This window comes from Pongo abelii, chromosome 8 (genome assembly GCF_028885655.2).
Source record: "Pongo abelii isolate AG06213 chromosome 8, NHGRI_mPonAbe1-v2.0_pri, whole genome shotgun sequence".
In the NCBI taxonomy this organism is placed as follows: domain Eukaryota; kingdom Metazoa; phylum Chordata; class Mammalia; order Primates; family Hominidae; genus Pongo; species Pongo abelii.
Window position 1 is genome coordinate 56,040,736 of NC_071993.2, and position 19,906 is coordinate 56,060,641.

General features: G+C 39.0%; 1 protein-coding gene across 6 annotated transcripts in view; it reads right to left on the bottom strand.

Annotated features, from left to right (window-relative positions):
• LOC100442808 (chimeric ERCC6-PGBD3 protein) overlaps window positions 1-19,906 on the bottom strand; it is an 84,154-nt gene that overhangs the window by 25,374 nt on the left and 38,874 nt on the right. For 3 of the 6 annotated variants that reach the window (XM_063727562.1, XM_054522318.2, XM_063727563.1), the window contains exons 7-10: window positions 19,042-19,200; window positions 11,577-11,712; window positions 1,821-1,916; window positions 1,162-1,338 (exon numbers count right to left, since the gene is read on the bottom strand). In XM_063727562.1, coding sequence (XP_063583632.1) covers window positions 1,162-1,338; window positions 1,821-1,916; window positions 11,577-11,712; window positions 19,042-19,200 — 568 coding nt within the window. Of the gene's footprint in view, window positions 1-1,161; window positions 1,339-1,820; window positions 1,992-11,576; window positions 11,713-19,041; window positions 19,201-19,906 lie in introns of all 6 variants that reach the window. The other 3 variants (XM_024253937.3, XM_024253936.3, XM_054522317.2) reach the window with 1 other exon arrangement.

Below are 19,906 nucleotides of genomic sequence, written 5' to 3' on the forward strand. Positions count from 1 at the left end.
TGGTGGAAGGTCTCATCCCTGGCTCAGCCATGACCTGGTAGGCACAGGCCCACCCAAGAAGGGCTGCACAGAAACCCTGCCTCCCACCCAGGCTGCAGCCTGCCCTACAGGCCACAAACCATCCTATGGCTAACTTCACCTCCTGGCATTTCTGCCTGTGACCACCTCATTCCATCAGGCACCCGGGCCTGAAACCTCAGGAGTCAGTCAATCATTCAAAGCAAGCTTAGCCCCTACTCCATCTCCTTGATCCTGTCAGCCTCCAAACCTTGTTTGTTCTGCCTAAAAATGCCACCTGAGTCTCCTGCCCCACCATCTTTCTCAGACCACCACCCAAGATCAGGTCCAGGTCCTCATGGCCCTCACCCCAGTGGTTCCTGCAAGTCACTCGGTACCAGCCTCCCTCTTGTGACTACCCTGTAGCCTGAGGAACCCCTGAGAACCAGCATCCTCCAGAGTCCTGCTCAGACACTTTCAGTAACCCAGCCCTCCCTGAGTGCCACTGCTTCCCTTTCAAGGCCTCACAGTTCTGGCATCCACAGCTTTTTAGCTATGCCCCCACAAGCATCTCCAATCCAGTCAAGTGGGTCTCTTCACTGCGCCCTGCCACATATGGTGGCTGCATCCACACTGTTGCCCTAATCAAGAATGCCCTCACCCTCCATGGCCTACATTTCCAGAATCAGGTTAAGGGGCATGTCTCATTAAATCATCCCTGAACAGTACAATCCTCCTAGTGTCCCCTTTTCTAAGTTTCACCACTACTTTATAAGATGTACTACCCCAATTTGCAGAACTAAATTACATGCTGTTCCAAACTAATTTGTCCTTGTTTCATAATTTCTAACTGCTCTTCTGACCACATGTGACATCGTTTTAAACATCCCAGGAACAATGCCGAAGCTGTTTAATTTCCATTAAACAAAGAGATATTTTATTCTAGGGCTTTCCTCTCTGTGAATATTTTTCATGATGTTTTAAGTGAAAAAATATTATCAAGCAAAGATAATTTTGTGATTTTTTTTTTTTTTTTACCAGATAACAATTTATAAGCCTGGCCATCTTTCTCACATTCTGAATGACTTGGCTACAAATTATAGTATTTAATAGGAGCACTTTAAATATTAAAATGCCAAAAGTATTATCGTCCTAATACATTACCTGTACTGAGGAAGCATTTGAATATCCCCCCATAGTGATGGGGACGGAGAACTGCTCCATAAACACAGGCAACGTGCCTAACTTTCCCGGGAAGATGAAGTCAAAGAGCGACCACAGCTCTCGGAGGTTATTTTGCATCGGTGAGCCAGACAGAATGATCCGATGAGGGGTGCGAAACTATTTGAGGAAAGGAAGCACCTTTTTATTAAATTTACCTTTCAGCAATTGCCATTCCTACCCCAAAACGCTCCTCTGCAAATTATTTACACATTTACTCATTATTCTTGCATCATTTTGGTACTCTCCAAAACATACACATTTTATGCAATTACAAATCCTTAATTACATTCAGATGAAAAAATGAGAAAGAATTTTTTCTTATTGTTGAAGCTGAATACTATAGATTAGAGTTGGGTTTGGTTACAGTCTAACAACTGGCCCCTACAAGAGACATTAAATAACATGAACAATCAGAATTAAAGACATGATTAAGGGCAAAAATAAAGAGTGTTCTGCATTAAGGAAAACGCACATTTTAAATTCCTTGTGCAGTTGGCACAAGGAAAGATTCAATAAATGTGTCACTAAAAGCAGACAGTTTATTCTGAATTAAATATTCTTCTCCATCTGGAAATCTCCCTCGTTAAAAGAGGTCATACCTGTTTGCAAGCAAGGGTGACAGCAGCATTTGGATTTCGAATTTTGTGTCCTTCATCCAAGATCACATAGTGCCAGTCATACCTGCTAATGTCATCCTGCATCAATCGAATGTAGGAGTAAGATGTGATCAAAATTCCATGACAATGAGCAACATCTCGAATTAGTTTCTCCTGAGACCATAATAAAATGGTAAAGTCAGTTTTAAATAAGAAGTGACACCCTTTCAATCATGACACAATCTAAAGTACTTTATAAAAATGCACAAATACAAACATAACATGCACAATCACAGACATTATCAGCACTGGAAGTGTACCTGTTAACCTGGCAAGTAGTAAACGCTGACTAATACAGCCATCACTGGGGAAGGAGACTCTCAAAAAGATGACAAAGTTATAATACATATATATATAAAAATATATACATATATTAAATTTTTATTTTTATTTTTTCAAAACATCCTTTGTATCCCTTCTTGTCAAAACAACAATGTGGATGGAAAATATATTAATTTAAAACAAAAGCAAGAAAATAAGAGAAAATCCAAAGAGACAAGGCAGACAAATCTAGGATCTCTAACAATGTATAACAAGAATTCCAGGACAGAGTGAAAAGGATATAAAAGCAATGATTTTAAAATGATAGAAAAAAAGCCAGGTACAGTGGCTCACACCTGTAATCCCAGCACTTTGGGAGGCTGAGGTGGGTGGATTGCTTGAGCCCAGGAGTTCGAGACCAGCCTAGGCAACATGGTGAAAGCCTATCTCAAAAAAAAAATTTAAAAAGTTAGCTGGATGTGGTGCCAAGCACCTGTAGTCCCATCTACTCAGGAAGCTGAGGTGGGAGGATCCCTTGAGCCCAGGAGGTGAAGGCTGCAGTGAGCAGTGATGGCACCACTGCACTCCAGCCTGGGTGACAGTCAGACTCTGTCTCAAAAAAAAAATAAATAAATAAAATGATAGAAAACAATCTCCATAAATGGAGCCGAGATTTAAATCTACAGAACAAAACATCTCCCAGAGTGTCAGGAAGAGACACTAAGAAAAAGACGTATCTGTAGACATATCTTACTAGATGTCGGAATTCCAAAAATAAATAAAAACAGCCAGGCAAAGTGGCTTAGGCCTGTAATCTCAGCACTTTGGGAGGCTGAGGGAGGAGGATCGCTTGAGGCCAGGAGTTCAAGACCAGCCTGAACAACAAAGCAAGACCCCATCTCTACAAAACATAAAAAAAATTAGCAGTGCATGGTGGTGCACAGCTGCAGTGCCAGCTACTCAGCAGGCTCAGGCAAGAAGATCCCTTGAGCTCAGGAGTTAAGAGTCTACAGTGAGCTATGATCTCACCACTGCATTCCAGGCTAGACAACGGCGCAAGAACCTGACTCAAAAGAGAAAAGTAGTTTTAAAAATAAGGAGAAAATGTCATAGATTCTAGTCAGAACAAAACAGAAAAAGAAAATATTCCCTTCAGAGGAAAAAGACTGCCTGCATCAGACATCTTTTCTGCAACACTAAAAATGTCCAAAGGCAAAGAGGAAAATCTTTACGTAATTCTAAGAAGGAAAAGTGGTGACCATGGATTCTACATCAATCCAAACTGGCAGTCATGCTTGATGAAGAAAATAAACAAATTCCAGCTTCAGATAGGCAAGGACTTGGAAGATCAGTCACCAAGAGATTAGCTAGCTACAGTGCACTGTACCCAGACAGTGGAGTGGCGCAGTCATGGACAAAGAGGAAGGCATGCACAGATGCCATGCCCTGAAGAAGGAAAGACAGCAATGCTTCTGCACCACATTCTCACCACAGACCATGCTCACAGCAGCTCCCCAAGGAAGGACAGAGGGGCCATCACTAACCCCATTTTACAGATGAGGGAACTGGGGCTTGGAGATGGTAACTAATGTACCAGGTCATGCAGCTGCTAAGTGGTGGAGTCAGAATTCAAATGGAGAAAGGCAGCCAAATCCAAAGCTAGTACTATTGATACTAGGCTACACTACCTCCTACTAAAATATAAAATAAAAAGTTTAAAAAGAAGATTATATGTGATATACATACCATTTAAAATAAATCATTAAAGCATAACAACAAAGCCTAAATATTAAACACTTAAATATGAATGAAACGGTTAAGAAGGGATCTAAAATATTAAAAGGTATGTATTTTTATATGCTACTGTAATTCCTGTTTAGTTTCATAAAAGCTGGAGTGAGATTAAGGGAAAATAAAAGTGGACTAAAAATTCCACCCTGTCCAATGGTAGAATGGGACACAGGCAATAGATATTTAATTCTTAACCATGTGAGAAAAATATATTAAAATACATTTGCCAAAACTTTATGCTGATTACTGAGTAACAGTTGCTACTTCCACATAAATACTAGAAAATAAATAGAATGTAGAACTCTCAAACCATTACAGGGGAAAATAATAGAAAATAGCAAAAATCAGGACAATAGAAAACAGAAAACAAAATACCAGGTTTCAAACTAAACGTAGTAACCCACTACAAGACAATGAGTTATTAACAGGGAGACATTCCACTGGGTAAGGCAAAAACCTAGCCTTCTGTTTAAAAGAGACCCAAACCAGACTGGCACTGAAAGTTGTGATATGGGAATTATCAAAGATATATCAAAGAAATGCAAACCAAAAAAGGGCAGGATTAGCAATATAAATATGAAACAAAAAGGAGTGAACAGAAAGAGGGATATTTTATATTTTAATGGGGATGCCACAATAAGAAAAAAGAACCATGAACCTTTACCTACCAAAACGCACAGCAATAAACACAAAAGCAGGGCCCTTAGAGCTGTCAAAATGACACACCCCACAGCCTACCCAGAGAGCTGACCACAGCCTCTCTGAGAGAAAGTCAGATCAAAGAAAATAAAACATTTACAAAGAGGATGCAAAGGATTTGAGTATCACCATCAGAGCTCCTTTTAACAGTGATCAGCAGCACTTTAGACTATACAAAGAATATTCATTCTTTACAAACACTCTATTAAGAAAAGCTGAAATCAAAGAGAGCAGTCAACTTAGCCTCCCAAAAAAGGAAAATGAGAGAATTAGTAAGATAAAAATTAGTGGGTATTAAAAAAACTGGTAGAATTGATAAAGCAAAATAATAATAACTCTTTGGAAAGACTAAACCAAACATACCTCTGAAAAGTGAGCCAAAAGAACAGACTGAGATGCACAGCATCAGAAATGTCAAAGGAACACAATTACAGATGTAGAGAATACAAAAGTGTTAACCAATACACATGCCACAAAATCTGAACATTTTGACAGATATGATAGCTAAAAAGTTCATTGCAAAAATGGACCCAAGAAAAATCAGACCAACAGAACAAACCAATACTGAACAATGTGAAAAAGATGTTATACTCTTCTCACCAAAAGTCTACCAGACCCAAAGGGGTTTTATGAGTAAAGTAGGAATAGCTCCTATTACTGAAATTGTTCCAAAATACAGAAAAAGAATGGACTCCAATCATTGTTACAAGGCTAGTAAACCCTGTTTTCAAAACTGACACAGCACACTTACGAGTGTGCATACACACTCTAAACTAGAGATCCACTATTTTACAGATAAAACCTAGTAATATATTAACCTAATAAAGGTTTATCATAGGAATACAAGAATAGCTATCAGGAAGCCTAATATAATTCATGTAATCACAATCATCTAATACAAATTTTATAAAATTCAACATCTTCAAAAAATGGTAATTTTATACCTTCTTAAAGAACTAGGATTAAAATGTGTTTTAATTCAACAGAGTATAAAAGGGTACAAGAAAGGCTAAGAAAATCTGAAGGAACAAAATAAAGAGACATTGCCTTCTCATATATTGTAATTCATGTAACATTCAAAGAGTTAATACAATTGCTGCAGAGAATAAGCACAATGCCTGGACCTATTAATAATTTGACAGGTGTGTGCCATACTTTCATTACTATTATGACTACTCATCTTCCATCTTCCCATTCACAAAATTCAACACCTGCACAATACCATACTGAAGGCCACACCTGAAAGAACCATTTCCTGACTTTTGACCTCACAAGAATACAGCAAAAAACACCTTGGGGTGCACAACAGCCTTAAAAACACACGTACGGGTTCCCTCAGGACTCCCTCGCCACCAGCCCCACTCAGCTGCTGGTGCCAGTGAAGAAAGCAGTCTGCCCAGAGAAAAACCATCCACCTCCAGCACCTCACCTGGTCAGACCTGCGACCTTTAGAAGCCAAAGCCAAAATGAATTCTGGACATCATCTAGCGTAGCTGGAGCTTTCCCATAGTTACCAAATGAGACAGCAAGCTTCCCAAATGTATACCACTGGAATGATGTTTAGTTTCTTATGCTTGCTTAAGGATTGAAATTTATCTGGAAAATTCTAAATATTATTATAGGTATAGAAATGTTAGCTATAGAAATACAAAACTTCCTGTGTTCAGGAAGATGTATTAATGATTAACAGAATTAAAAAGATGCTTATGTAAAATGAACAAGAAATTGTTCAAAATGTCCCAATTGAAAATATAATCTCCACTTAGCCACTGGGCAAAACCCCATCTAAGACTATTTGTTATCACCTGATTCAATCGCAGAATTCTATAGCTGCCTAGACTGGAGTTTCAATAATGGTGAATTGTTGAATATTATGGACGTCTCTATCCAAACACTTAAGACAAATCATCTCGGGCGGTTTCAAATTAAAAGCTTGTAAAATATGTAACCTCTCTAGTTTTTGCAATTAATAGGGTACATCTGCAATTAGCTTGACTTACTGAATGCAGTGCTGTTGTCATTAAAAGATGTCTGTGAAAGTGCTGCTGTTATTATGGAGGCTCAAGAGACCAATCCCTCCTAGAGGGCAAACAGTGGACTGGTGGAAAACAACAGCCATAAATCACACTGTCAGGTGGCGGGGAGAGGAGTGAAGCACAGGCACATGAAGGCCATTCACAGGAAACACAGTACAGCCACTTCCTAGGCAGGATTTACTGCACCTGTAATTAATTAAAATTTCCTTCAAGCTAAATCTTTAATAAACAAGGATTTGTGCTGACAATGAGGAAAAAAAAAGGGCTCCAGCAACACAATTTTACAAGCAGAGCAAGCACAGCATCTATCATGTCTTCTATAAGGTGTATACACTGACTCTAAAGTTAATAGGAATGATACCACTTTGCATTCTATTATAATTTGTGTACTCAGAATGTGTCTGAAATATTTCAGATGCTTAAGGAATAACGTGGCCTCTTTCTTTTTTTTAAGTTTTTTACTCCCTTCTAGCTTTTTTAAAAGCCACGTCTTTTTGCTCTAGTGTTTCAGAAAACAGGCCCTTTTAAAGAACACGTTGATGGGAGTTTCATCAGATGGCCAAGTTTTTGTGTTATTTGCTTTTTTTCTTTTTGAGACAGAGTCTCGCTCTGTCGCCCAGGCTGGAGTGCAGTGGCGCGATCTTAGCTCATTGCAAGCTCCGCCTCCCGGGTTCACGCCATTCTCCTGCCTCAGCCTCCCGAGTAGCTGGGACTAAAGGCACCTGCCACCATGCCTGGCTAATTTTTTGTATTTTTAGTAGAGACTGGGTTTCACCGTGTGGCCAGGATGATCTCGTTCTTCCGACCTCATGATCCGCCCGCCTCGGCCTCCCAAAGTGCTGGGATTACAGGCGTGAGCTACCGCACCAGGCCATTATTTGCTTTTTTAACCACACCCTGCACTTCACTGTTTCCATTTGGGGCCAAATGTATCTGAACATCAGAATAAAAGGTCAAGATGATGTTGAATGACCATGAACATTTTTGATAAAGTAGATGTGTACCTTCTCTCTAGACTACATACTGAGTCAATCAGCAATGCCTCATTCGGCATCTTTTCTTTTCCCAACTACTGAGGTGAAGAGGCCTAAATATTTTTTGTTTCTAACAACAGCAAGAATTACCTGAGTAAATGTTACCTATTAGGGACCACACTAAGCTCTTCATACATACATATTAGCCCAAAAAGTCCTCACAAGTTTACCAAAACTTACCCATTTTATAGGTGATCAAATCAGGCTCAGAAAGGCAAGTGATTTGCCCAAGCTTGCAAAGTTATAAAACAGCACGTCCAAGATTCAAACCCTGGTCTTGTAAGCACAAAACTAATGCACTTAAAACTACATGCTCTTGTTGCTTTTCCCACTCTTATGCATCTACATGTCATGAATTGATCAAAACGAAACAAAACTCTTTAAATTACCTAAGATGTTACAGAACTACTAGAGCCTACATAGCAAAAAAAGGTAGGAGAGAGACAACTGTTTCAGAACATAAGCAATTTATCATTACGTATCTTCCAATAAATTGAAAAAAGGATCCTTAATCATTAAATAAACTTTACAAGACAGTGCTAAAGATGTCACCACCTACTGTGAGTTATGGGATAGGTATCACAAGACTGCCTTCTTTCATTATCTCTTCATTTACTATATTTTCTTTCCCCAAGAAAACAGTTGGCTTTTTAAGGTTAGTTAAAAACATCCTTTTTTTTTTTTTGAGCCCTAGCAACATCAAATACCTGAAATGCAGTGTTTATTGTTGTTTTAACAAATAAATATCAACTCACATGAAAGTTGCTCTATATTAGAAAAAAGGATCACAAAATATAATCAGAAGAAGGAAATCTTGAACTTTTATTAAATGAGATTTCAAGTGACCATTAAAAGAGATTCAGAAGGCTAAAAATTTCTTCATCAGATTTCATCATTTGGTTGAAACTATCAGTTGTATATTTTTTTGCATGGCTGCTGGGTGTACATTTGACAATTCTAAATTATGCTGCCAATCAGAGACTATTAACAAAGATAACATAGGATCAAAGGGTGAGAGAGGTGGGAAGCTAAAGGGCAACTTGGGGAAGAAGAATGACAGATGTGCTCAATTGAGAAATTGACCATTTTATATTTTTCCAAATGAAAAATTTTCAATTTTTTTTTTTTTTTTGAGACAGAGTCTCACTCTGTCACCCAGGCTAGAGTGCAGTGGCGCAGTCCAGGCTCACTGCAACCCCGCCTCCAGGGTTCAAGAGATTCTCCTGCCTCAACCTCCCGAGTAGCTGGACTATAGGCATGTGCCACCACACTCAGCTAATTTTTGTATTTTTAGTACAGACAGGGTTTCACCACGTTGGCCCGGCTGGTCTCAAACCCCTGACCTCGTGATCCACCCGCCTCAGCCTCCCAAAATGCTGGGATTACAGGCGTGAGCCACCATGCCCGGCCAATTTTCAAAATTTGTGTCATACCAGCTACAACAAAGCATTTGGAAAATAAAGATAATCTACTTGAATGATAAGCAAAACAATTCTGGCATTATTATTCTTTTAAATATTTCTAAAGAGAAATTCTCTTCTCTTCCCTGTTCCTAATACATCCAGTATTGAATGTCCCAGTGTCAGAGTACCATTATTAAATTTAGACAGGACAGCTGGTGGGCACAGAAAGCTCATCCGCTGCAAAAAGAAATCACAGCTGATAAGGAAGTCAGGCATTAGACGCTGAGTTAGAGGACGAATCACCATAAACAGAATTTTTGAAATATGAATAAGAAACATAGACTCTATTATAATTTAACACACGTGTAAGCCAGCAGGTATGCATGTGTGGTGACAAAGATCTGCACATACAGAGAAGATCGAAGTTGCAGAGGAAGCAAATACCCCTTCAGTAGTTGAATCCAGAAACCAAAGTTATGATCTTAGAAATGTCAATAGTAAGGCCTATGGAAAGGAACTATTAATATATTTCCAACGTGTCATCACCACAAATAATAAGCCAATATTAACATTAATAAAAAGTAATAAATATAGGGCTTCTAAGTTAAGAATATAGTTTGATACATATAAAAGTACATATTTTTGATCTTTTGCCTAACAGTTTACATCTTTAGTGATCTAAGATACTTTATAATGGAAAAGGAACAGTAGGAAGAGTTAAGAGTTTGAGTAAAAACACAAGGAAACTGTAATGCTGTTTTTCCTCAAAAGTTAATTAAGAATCTTCAAGTTAGAGTCCTTGGTAAACTGTAAAACACTGAAAAAATTATTAACAACCATATGTATGCATGTGTCTGTGAAGGTAAAACAACCTCAGAAGGTAAAACCACTGCAACCAAAAGTGAAATATCTCTTCTTAAAAGTTTGCCCTCCAAAGTTAAGGAGGCAAATTTCACCAAGTTTACTGTCAATTCTATTTCCATAATGAGTCCATGTATGTGGTTTACATGAAGGCAGTTCTTCAAACTATGGTGACAAAGGAACTGGAGTCAAGCCATGATCCAGGTGAAGGTGTCCAATACACACACTTTACTACCCCAAAACTAAATGAAAGGAATAACATTTTTTTAAATTGCCTTTTTAAGACAAACATCAGCTAATGAGTCCTGCTACAGGATTTTGCAGCACAAAACACTAAGAGATGTTAACAGATAACAGAAATGAAAAAGGAACCACAAATGTTTTACAAGGGTAGTGACAGGATAGTTGAAGGTTTGACAAACAATTTAAGGTTTGACTAGACAACAATCTAAACTGCTATTATCTTCATACTGCTAAAAATCACTTTTTATAACTCACAGCATTTACCCTAATTTATTAATTATCTTATCCAGTTTATTTTCCATTTATCACTTAAAATTCTGGGCAAAGTCAGTTGGTTTTAACAATAACAGTGTAAGCAAAATTCCATCTCGCCTTATTTGTGCTACCAAACCATAGATTTTTCTGAGTCACTTCTATCAAAAGTTTGCTTTTCCATGAACACAAACACAACAGGAATCCTGGAGTTTCCTGGTCCCCGTGCCTCTGACTCCGTGAGGCAAACACTCCATAGCCCTTGCAGCCGGCACTGCTTTCCTGGGCCCCGAGAACTCACTCAAGAGCTCAGAAGACTCAGGAAAGAAAGAACTAGCTCCTAAGAGACTGCTGCTTCTCCCCAGTAATGTAACCTGCAAATTCACAGTGAAACTGTGTGATTATTATTTATTCAGCAAATGCTTATGGGTCACCTGGGATACAAAAATGAATCAGACACAGTCCCTACTCAACAGAGCTCACAGTCTGGATGGTTAGACAGATGAGAAGAAAAAAGGAAGAATACAACGTATCTATGCTACCCACAGGAGCACAGACAAAGCTCCTTTTTGATACTGTGATATTACCAAACTCTAAGTGAAGAAATACAACTGTCAATACATGACGATTAAGGATTCAGGGAACAAAACACAACTAAAAAGCAACAATACTTGCGAAATTCTCAAAATGGAAGGTTAAATGCATACTAACAAATGCATTTACCAATTAAGAGTTGTTATTTTACTTCTGTATCCACGTTCCTAAAACTGTTTAAAGCCGCTAACGCCCAAAGTCTCTCCTTACTGGACGCAACCACCTGACTTATGACTCCAGCCCACACTGCCAGGCTTCTGCCCTGTCTGAGATGATTCGTATTTCACTGGACAACAGACATTGTCACAACACCACCACAGGCTGTTAGAACAATAAGACCTATATTCATAACTGTTCTGAAAACACAGAGCTCTAAAGTAAGTCAATAATAATAAAATAACTTTAAATGCAGGAAAAAAAAACACAGGAATATACATTTGAGAAACACATGGATCAGAGAAAAACCAAATATGTAAAATGGAGGGCATTAAAACAAAACAAAAAGGTACTGAAATATTATGTTACCTTTTTGTGGGTATAGGAACCGGTTTCATGTAGAATTGCCACTCTGAACGGAGGCCACCACGTGTGAAATTCCTTCACCCACTGATGCATCACTGTTGTTGGACAGACAATTACAGTTGGACCCAACCCCTCAAACCTGCATCCAAACGTCCAAGAAGAAAACAACCATGAAAGAGCATATACAGTCATCAACTGCTCAAAAGATCCCCCAAAACAACAAACAAAAAACTTAGTTCAAAAAAAAATGCTAACTATGGAAATTTATCGATATTTTCTTTAAGAAAAATTACTGAGGTTAAAACCCAGTAAGTAAAATCTCCATAATCCCATTCATCAATTAGTGGATGTAGGTGTTAAGAGAAAACACTAAATATTAAGAAATATAACACCTATAGTAACATAAAAGATAATCAAACGAATATTATTTAACAAAAATACTCTTCTTTTCCCTTCTACTACAGATTAGTGAAGTTTTTATACAGTGTATCTTAACCTAAGTGAACATAATGGGATCTTAAATTTGTCTGAAGCTTTATAGTCTACCAAGAGTTTTCAAGCCACAGAATTTCAATCTCACTGCCCTAGGAAGCAAGCAGGCCAGAAATGCTCCACTGATGGGGGCTCAGAAGGCTGGCATGGCCCAGGTGACACGGCTATCAGGGGACAGAGGGCTGCCTAGCAGCCAGTCTTTACTTACTGCAGCCTGTCCTCACTACACCACCCTGCCTGCTCCTCCACACCACCAAAGCACCATGGAGGAGCACCTGGAAGAGCATCCTCTTCCAGGAGGAGAGTGTTCTCTCCTGGGAAGCCCACACCGACAGTGTACGAGCTGGCACTGCTGTGTTGGCAGGTAGCTGGGAAGCAAAATCAAGAGCCTTAACAGCACTCATGCATTGACCCAGCAATCCCAATACAAACATTTACACACTGGGATACACACTGGAGCATTCTTTATACTGCAGAAAAAGTGGGTGCTACCTATGTCCATGGAGAAGAGGAAAGCTGAATAACTATCCCATTTCTTTAACAAAGCATGGGCCAGTGGTTAGAGGCACTACCTGGATCTCAATCCAGCTCTGCACACATTGTATGATCTCAGGCACACTATTTAACCTCTGGGAACCTCAGTTTTTCATTTTCAAATGGGAATAATAACAGTATTGATCTTATAGGGTTATTATGAAGATTAAATCAGTTAACATCTGTAAAGTGCTTAGAACAGGACCATATACAAAATACTACAAGATTCTGTTAAATAAGATGGAATATCACATAACTATTAAAATCATTTTGAAGAAGTTAATAAACTAGAAAAATGTTCATCATAATTTTTTAAAATTATTTATGGAATCACCCCAATTTCCTTAGACATAGGTATAGGTAGAAAAACTGGTTGTGGCCATTGTCTCAACATCCATTCCCCTCTCCCTTTTTCCTGAAGAATCAGATCTCTGCAGGTGCCCCTCCTTCTTCCTTCCTGCAGACACACAGTTTATGGGAGTCTGACCACTGCCTGGCTCAGGAGCAGGAATCCTGGCTCATCTATAACCTGTCAGTGCATGGTACTCCCCTGAACTCTCACTAGTCCATGAAGCTGGCCTGGCAAGACTAATCAACTTTGTAAGGAAGAATTACATTCTGGGTTGGGAGAGACTTTTCTCTCCTGGTCTTTCTGGCTACATGTACAGACCAATGGTCACCGGGTTACAGTGAAAAGGAGATCTAATGATTACAAGGAGACCTGGCCTTAGGCAAAAATTAAAGTATCTGGGTCCCTGAAGACATCACTGAGCTGCTGATCATGCTGTGTCCACAGCCTCCCCCTCTGTAGGTTTCTAGGTGTACCATACATTTGTGAATGTTTAACCCAATTTGAGGACAGGTTTCACTTAGGTGCAGTCAAATATCCTGATACATCCTACACTGTATTCCCTGTCTGTATCTGCACTCCTCCTGCCCTCCTGGGACAATGGGACAAGAGTCCCTTTTCTTGTTTGAGACCAATCCCTTTAGCTAAGCTCTTGAGCTTGTATCTCCACAAGCGGCACTCCCATTACTGTAGCCAATTTACCTTCAGTCTTGCTGGGGGTTGGGTGCCATTCAGCGCGTAAGATGAAAATTAAGCAGAAGTCAAAACTAACCATGGCAACCTCTTCACCAACACTCAGCTCATGCTACAAGAGGCAACTAAAAACTGGGATTGACTGAGGGCATCACAGGGCCACACGCCTGCCTCTCACCCACCTGGAGCAGAGTCACTGCACTCTGCACACTGTCATTCCTCCCCTCCACTCCCTTTTCCTGCCCCACAAAGATGGTGACTGTGTGAAGCAAAATGCACATATATTACTCCACTGTATACACTACCCCTTCTATCGCACTAATCCTCACCATTTCAATTCTAGATGCTGGTAATGCCAAATCTAAGTCTCCAGCCCAGATCACTCTTCCAAACTCCAAACTACCACACACTAGATATCTCACTGCCGATATCCCCAAAGCACTACACACCATCCTCCCCTACCTGGCTGTCCCCTGTCCCCGTGCTTCCAAACCAATGGAAAGAATTGTCTCCCACTGTCCAGGTGCCCAAATCAGAAACCTAGGCCTCATTCTTGAGCAGACCTGCTTGCTCTCCACCATGAGCAAACTACACTGCGTTCACGTCATTTTTACCTCCTGAATCCTTTCAGTCGCCATGTTTCTCCATCTACACTGTTGCTATGCCAGCTCCAGCCACTCTCCTCTCTCATCTGGGTTACTCCATCTCCGAGGATGATTATTTCAAACAGTAAAATTTGAATTCCTCATCCCCTCACTTCAAAGCCTCTAATGGCTGCCCACTGCTGTTGGAACAGAGATTAAACACCTGGACATGGCCTATGAGGCCACCAAGACTGACCTCTGCTCATCTCTCCTGCCTTACCTCTCACTGCCATTATCCTACCACTTGCTCCTGTGGCCAGCAGCCCACCAGCCTGAACCGTCTTCCCTTCCTCCAATCGACCTTCACCTTGTCCTGGTTACCCTCTTACCCCTCCAGCTACCTTCTACTCAACATTCAGATCTCTAGCTTCCTCGACAAAGCCTTCCCTGTCCCTTTCTCTGTAAACAAGTTAAGGACTCTTCCTTAGTGCACTCCACATTAACCCTGACATAACACAAATCACCTTTACTGTAATTGTATGAGATCCTCCGTAAACTCTGTGAGAGCAGAGATAATCTCTTCTTCAAATGATTTCAATGCCTACCTAATAGCAAGCAATTAATGAATGCTGGCTTTATTAAATTAAAACATTTTTTAAGATTGGAAGAAAATATATCAACATGCTAAAAGAGATTATTTCAGAGTTGGGGAATCATAAGTGATTTTTGTTTTCTTACTAGAGCTCAGAAATAAATTATTCCTGAACTTAAAACAATTTTTGGCCAGGTACAGTGGCTCACACCTGTAACCCCAACACTTTGGGAGGCTGAAGCAGGTGGATCACCTGAAGTCAGGAGTTTGAGACCAGCCTGGCCAACATGGTGAAACCCCATCTCTACCTAAACTATAAAAATTAGCCAGGTATGGTGGTGAGTGTCTGTAATCCCAGCTACTTGGGAGGCTGAGGCAGGAGAATCACTTGAACCCGGGAGGCAGAGGTTGCAGTGAGCTGAGATTGCGCCACTGCACTCCAGCCTGGGCGACAAGAGCGAGACTCTGTCTCAGAACAAACAAACAAACAAACAAAATACAATTTTTACAAATAACTAAAGAGTAAATCATACAGTGCTTGAAATATTAAAAATCATCTACTACACAACTGAAAAATAATTTGTAGTTCTACAGAAAAACAATGAAATTTTGGTCAAGTCCTAACTTAAATGAGGCCTACCCTTATACTCCAACGTGACAAAATACCTATGTCCACTTTGAAACCCTCCCTGCCTCCAGCTACAGTCACTGTCCCTGCCCTTCAACTGGGTGGAAAGGGCCAGACTACAAGAAGCCAGAGGCTACAAGAGACTCTGACACTCTTCCTACAGAGTTTCTAAGCCATGCTCCTCACCAAGGCAGGGCCTGTCCAGGCGCCCCTCGAGCTCCCCGAGGAGAGTGGGACTCTGCCTGGCCCCTTCCACGGCAGCAAGCCTTTCTAAAAGGATTAAATGCACCAGCTTCTTTCTATCCTCCAACAGGAATAAAAGAGTTATCATCAATATGCACTTAGCAGGGATTAGGAAACAACCAATCAAAAGCTGTCTAAAATATTTTTACAACAAACTCACATTCAAATAAGCATAAACATATGCATATGTTTTTTCATGTTATACAGTATTTTTTTCTCTTTTATAATGTGCCTTCTGCAAACTGCTACATTGATGACTCACATTTTGTTATTTAAGGCTAGTATATTCTTCTGGCTGAACATCTATTTGGCATTATCATGATGCCCTTTAATTTCTGCCATTTTCCCCTTCAGTAGAAAAAAATTGGAGATTTTCACACTGATTTGAGATCTAGGAGCAGACCTAGACTGTTGCTGGACCACAGCAGGACAATCAACTCCATTAACGGTCACATCGTCAACGGAACCACCCTTTCCTAACTCTTAATACCAGTGAGACGAACATGAGTAATGGCTAAGTGTACTACAGTGATTAGCATCAATTACTAAACAGACTACAATTCCTTTAATCTTTGATTACCATTGATTACCTAATAAATTTAGGGAAAGCCAATAGCTCCATGGTCAAATATATCAACCTGCAGGATGGAAATCTGCTAGTCATACCCAGAACGTACCAGGAACTACAAAGTAAAATATTTATCCTTGAAAGTTTATTAAATTCAATAACATCAGGAATTAACAAAATGATATCCAAGACTTTAAAAAATTAACTGAGTTTGAAAAGTCAATTTATTTCCTTTTCATTATAAGACTGAGGGGCCTATCATTATAATATGAATGGCAAAGTGAAAAGAAGGTGGCGTATCCATTATGAAGGGGAACACAGCAACCAGTACAGATGTTTATTAACCATAAGCAATATGCTTCTCTGTCTTCTAGAAACACAGATACAACACACATTTTTAAAAAATAACAAATCAAACTTCTTTTACCATGAAGTTTCTTGGTATTACAGAGACACTGTTCCCATTTCAATGTTCATGGTCCTTAAAATTACAACACCAAAATCATCTCAAATTAGGGCCCCTCTATAGTTTGTAAGAGTTCACAGGAAATATACATAGCCAATGAGGCAATAACAGCTCACACAGAACTTCATTTGACCTTAAAGAGCTATTTTTCTGTAAGACATAAATATAGAGAACTCCCAAGTCCATTTGGTTCCAGAGAAGGATGTGTTATAAAGTTGTTAGGAAGATGTGGTCCAGTCCGCCCCGGTACATATGAGCGGAGGGGACCACACTCCTCTGTAAACTTCCACTCATGAGGAGCCCAGGTGTTTGTGGTGCAGCACCACATTCTCGCAAGCCACTTCCACCAATACCATCTTAATAAAGACAATCTGGGATGTAGTCCAATATGCCACATTATTTCATTATAGAGAAGAGGATATGAGCATTGATAGTAAATTGATTACAGCTGCTGTTCATTATTAGCCTTGACTTCATTCTTAGTAGGATTGTCACCACCCAAGAAAGCATATTTTAATTTTTAGATCAAAACTACACTGCAGGGATGACTTTAGTTTTCCTAGGACCTGAGGATTAGACTCCACATAAGTGGATGGGAAGCAAAGAAAAGAAATAGGAAATAAGAAAATCCCAGAAACCACTTAAGGAAAGAAAGAGTCTTAGAAACCATTTGGAGGAGTTTGGGGTAGTCTAGTTACCAAAAACACCCAACGGAGTTGCAGAAAACAAGCCAACCAAAGAGCTTATTTGAAACAGAAAAGCTTATTTGAAACAGAAAAAGCATTTTATTTGAAACAGCATTTTATTTGAAACAGAAAAAGCATATTAAAAAAATAACAGTCATAGATAAGACCACACTAAATGCCCACTTGGAACTTCAACTTTTCCTTTGGTCTGGAATGTTTTCACATGCTTCCAAGCAAAATGTAATAGAATTCTCATATTTGAAAAAATCCCCTGCTTCAATATAACTTCCTTGTAACAACAACAACAACAAAACATTTAGCATTTAAAAATCTCCAAGTGTTTTCTTCCCCTTCCTGCATCTATATAAATGCAACTGGCATTCTAAAATATTCTAAAACTCCAAACACTCCTCACAGAAGTATTGATCTGCTAACTTAACGAAAGAGTAAGAAATAAAACACTAAACTCTGGAGACTAAAGAAACATGATCTTGACTCAGTTTATGGTTCATATTTGGCTCTCTACTAAGCATTTCGCTGCTGATGAGCTGGAGAGTAGGAAGAACTTTCAGAAGTTGCTGACTTCAGGCACACTGACACTACTGTAAAGGTTATCTCCAAATCATATATAGGGAGTGTCTGAGGTCTCCTGGGCACACCCCTCTAGCAACTACCTTGCTCTTACTCTTTACATAAGCCTACTGAAACACAAGGAGCTTGGACTTATCTGGGTTCAATATGATGAAATATCCTACATAATTTACCTACCAATATTTTTACTAATACTGATTTCTACAAAGTCACTTTACAGATTAAATATGGAAGTGCTCATAGTACTTTCTTTCAAAATAAAGTATTTCAGTCCTACTATACCAAATAGATTAAATGCTTATTCTTCTGGAATACAAAAGCCTTAATAGTTTATTTAAATTTCTAAAGAGAATAAAGATTAACATCTAAACATAGTTTTCTACCATTTTAGGTAGTCGCTTAGGTTTTGGCCTTAGAATTTATTACATAAAGTTCATAGATTGGGAAGGGCAGAAAGCACAGGGATCAGACAAGTAACTTCATTCAAAAACAAAAGAGAGAGCAAGCTATCTAGAAATGCTATCATGCACACTCATTATAAAGGAAATTAGGGAGAATGGCTTCTTCAAAGCTCCAACTCTCCCCATGAATAGACTTTGTACTTACTGTAATGCTCACCTGGTCTCCTGCCAGAACAAATATTTTAATGTAAAATTTAATAAATGGAACTAAAGGTATTATGTCTAATTTAAAATTCCATATTGTGTAAACTATTGATATTAACATAATTGAGTTTGTAAACAATCCATTTGTAGAAGCTAACCTTAGACATCGTATTGACCCAAAATATCTAGTGGGGCTCATCTGCAAAATGAAGCATCAATGCCTGGAATTCATTAAAAGTGTTACATGTTTAATTTCTCCTGCCCTACAGCTCCATTGTCTCGTAAAATTTTTCCTTTGATGTCCCCCACTAAAAGAATTAAAGGAATATTGTAATTGAAATGTCATCAATAATTCACAAGACCCTCCTCCACAGCAATACATCTGATGAAATATTAATTGAGCTCCACAGACTGACAGTCTGCAGAGGAGCACTTGCCTGTAATTTGAACCACGAGTCCTGATCTTGCTGTAGCTCAGACCTGCCAAGAAGGCAATTATCTGGATGGTCTTGCCCAATCCCATTTCATCTCCCAGAATTCCTCCTGCCTGCTGGCAGTGCAATTCCCACAGCCACCTAACACCTGTCTGCTGGTACCTACGACAACAAACACCAACAAGAAAAAAGAAAATGGCAAATGGTGGATAATACAGATCATAACAGAAAGTACTCATGAATTAATCATTTGGCTAGGTTCTAGTACCAGTCAGAGAAACATGCGGGATGTGTGTTTTACATGAGTATTATATTTATAAGGTCATACATTTTTGATCACCTAGGCATAAAAATCACAAATTTTTCTTTACAAAACATTAACACATTTCTAATTAAACTGATAGATGGGGTAATTAGAGACTATTTCCTTTCTTTTCAACATTAGAAATGGCTTGCTAAACAAGCATAAACTTACTATTTTTTACTCACTTTCTGGGGAAAAAAATCCCAAATATTTTTCATATATAAAGTTCCATTAATTTTTCTACAAAAAAGGGGCACTAATGTTTATTTTTTCAATCTGAATAGCATCAAAAAAGCAGGACAGAGAACACCACAACCTAGAGCTTATACTGTTGAAAAGTCACTTGGTAATCATATTATCTTTTAATAGAAAAAATTAAATTTTAAGGCCATAAACAAGTCTGAATAATAGGGCTGCTCTCAAAATTAGGACATAACAGATGATTCTGTCATATTACTAGCAGATGCAAAAAAAGAACAGTTTAAAGACTCAACAATACAAAACGTCTTTTTAATATTTCAAAGCAGAAATTGATTCAGGGAGTTTACCATAGGTACAAAAAGA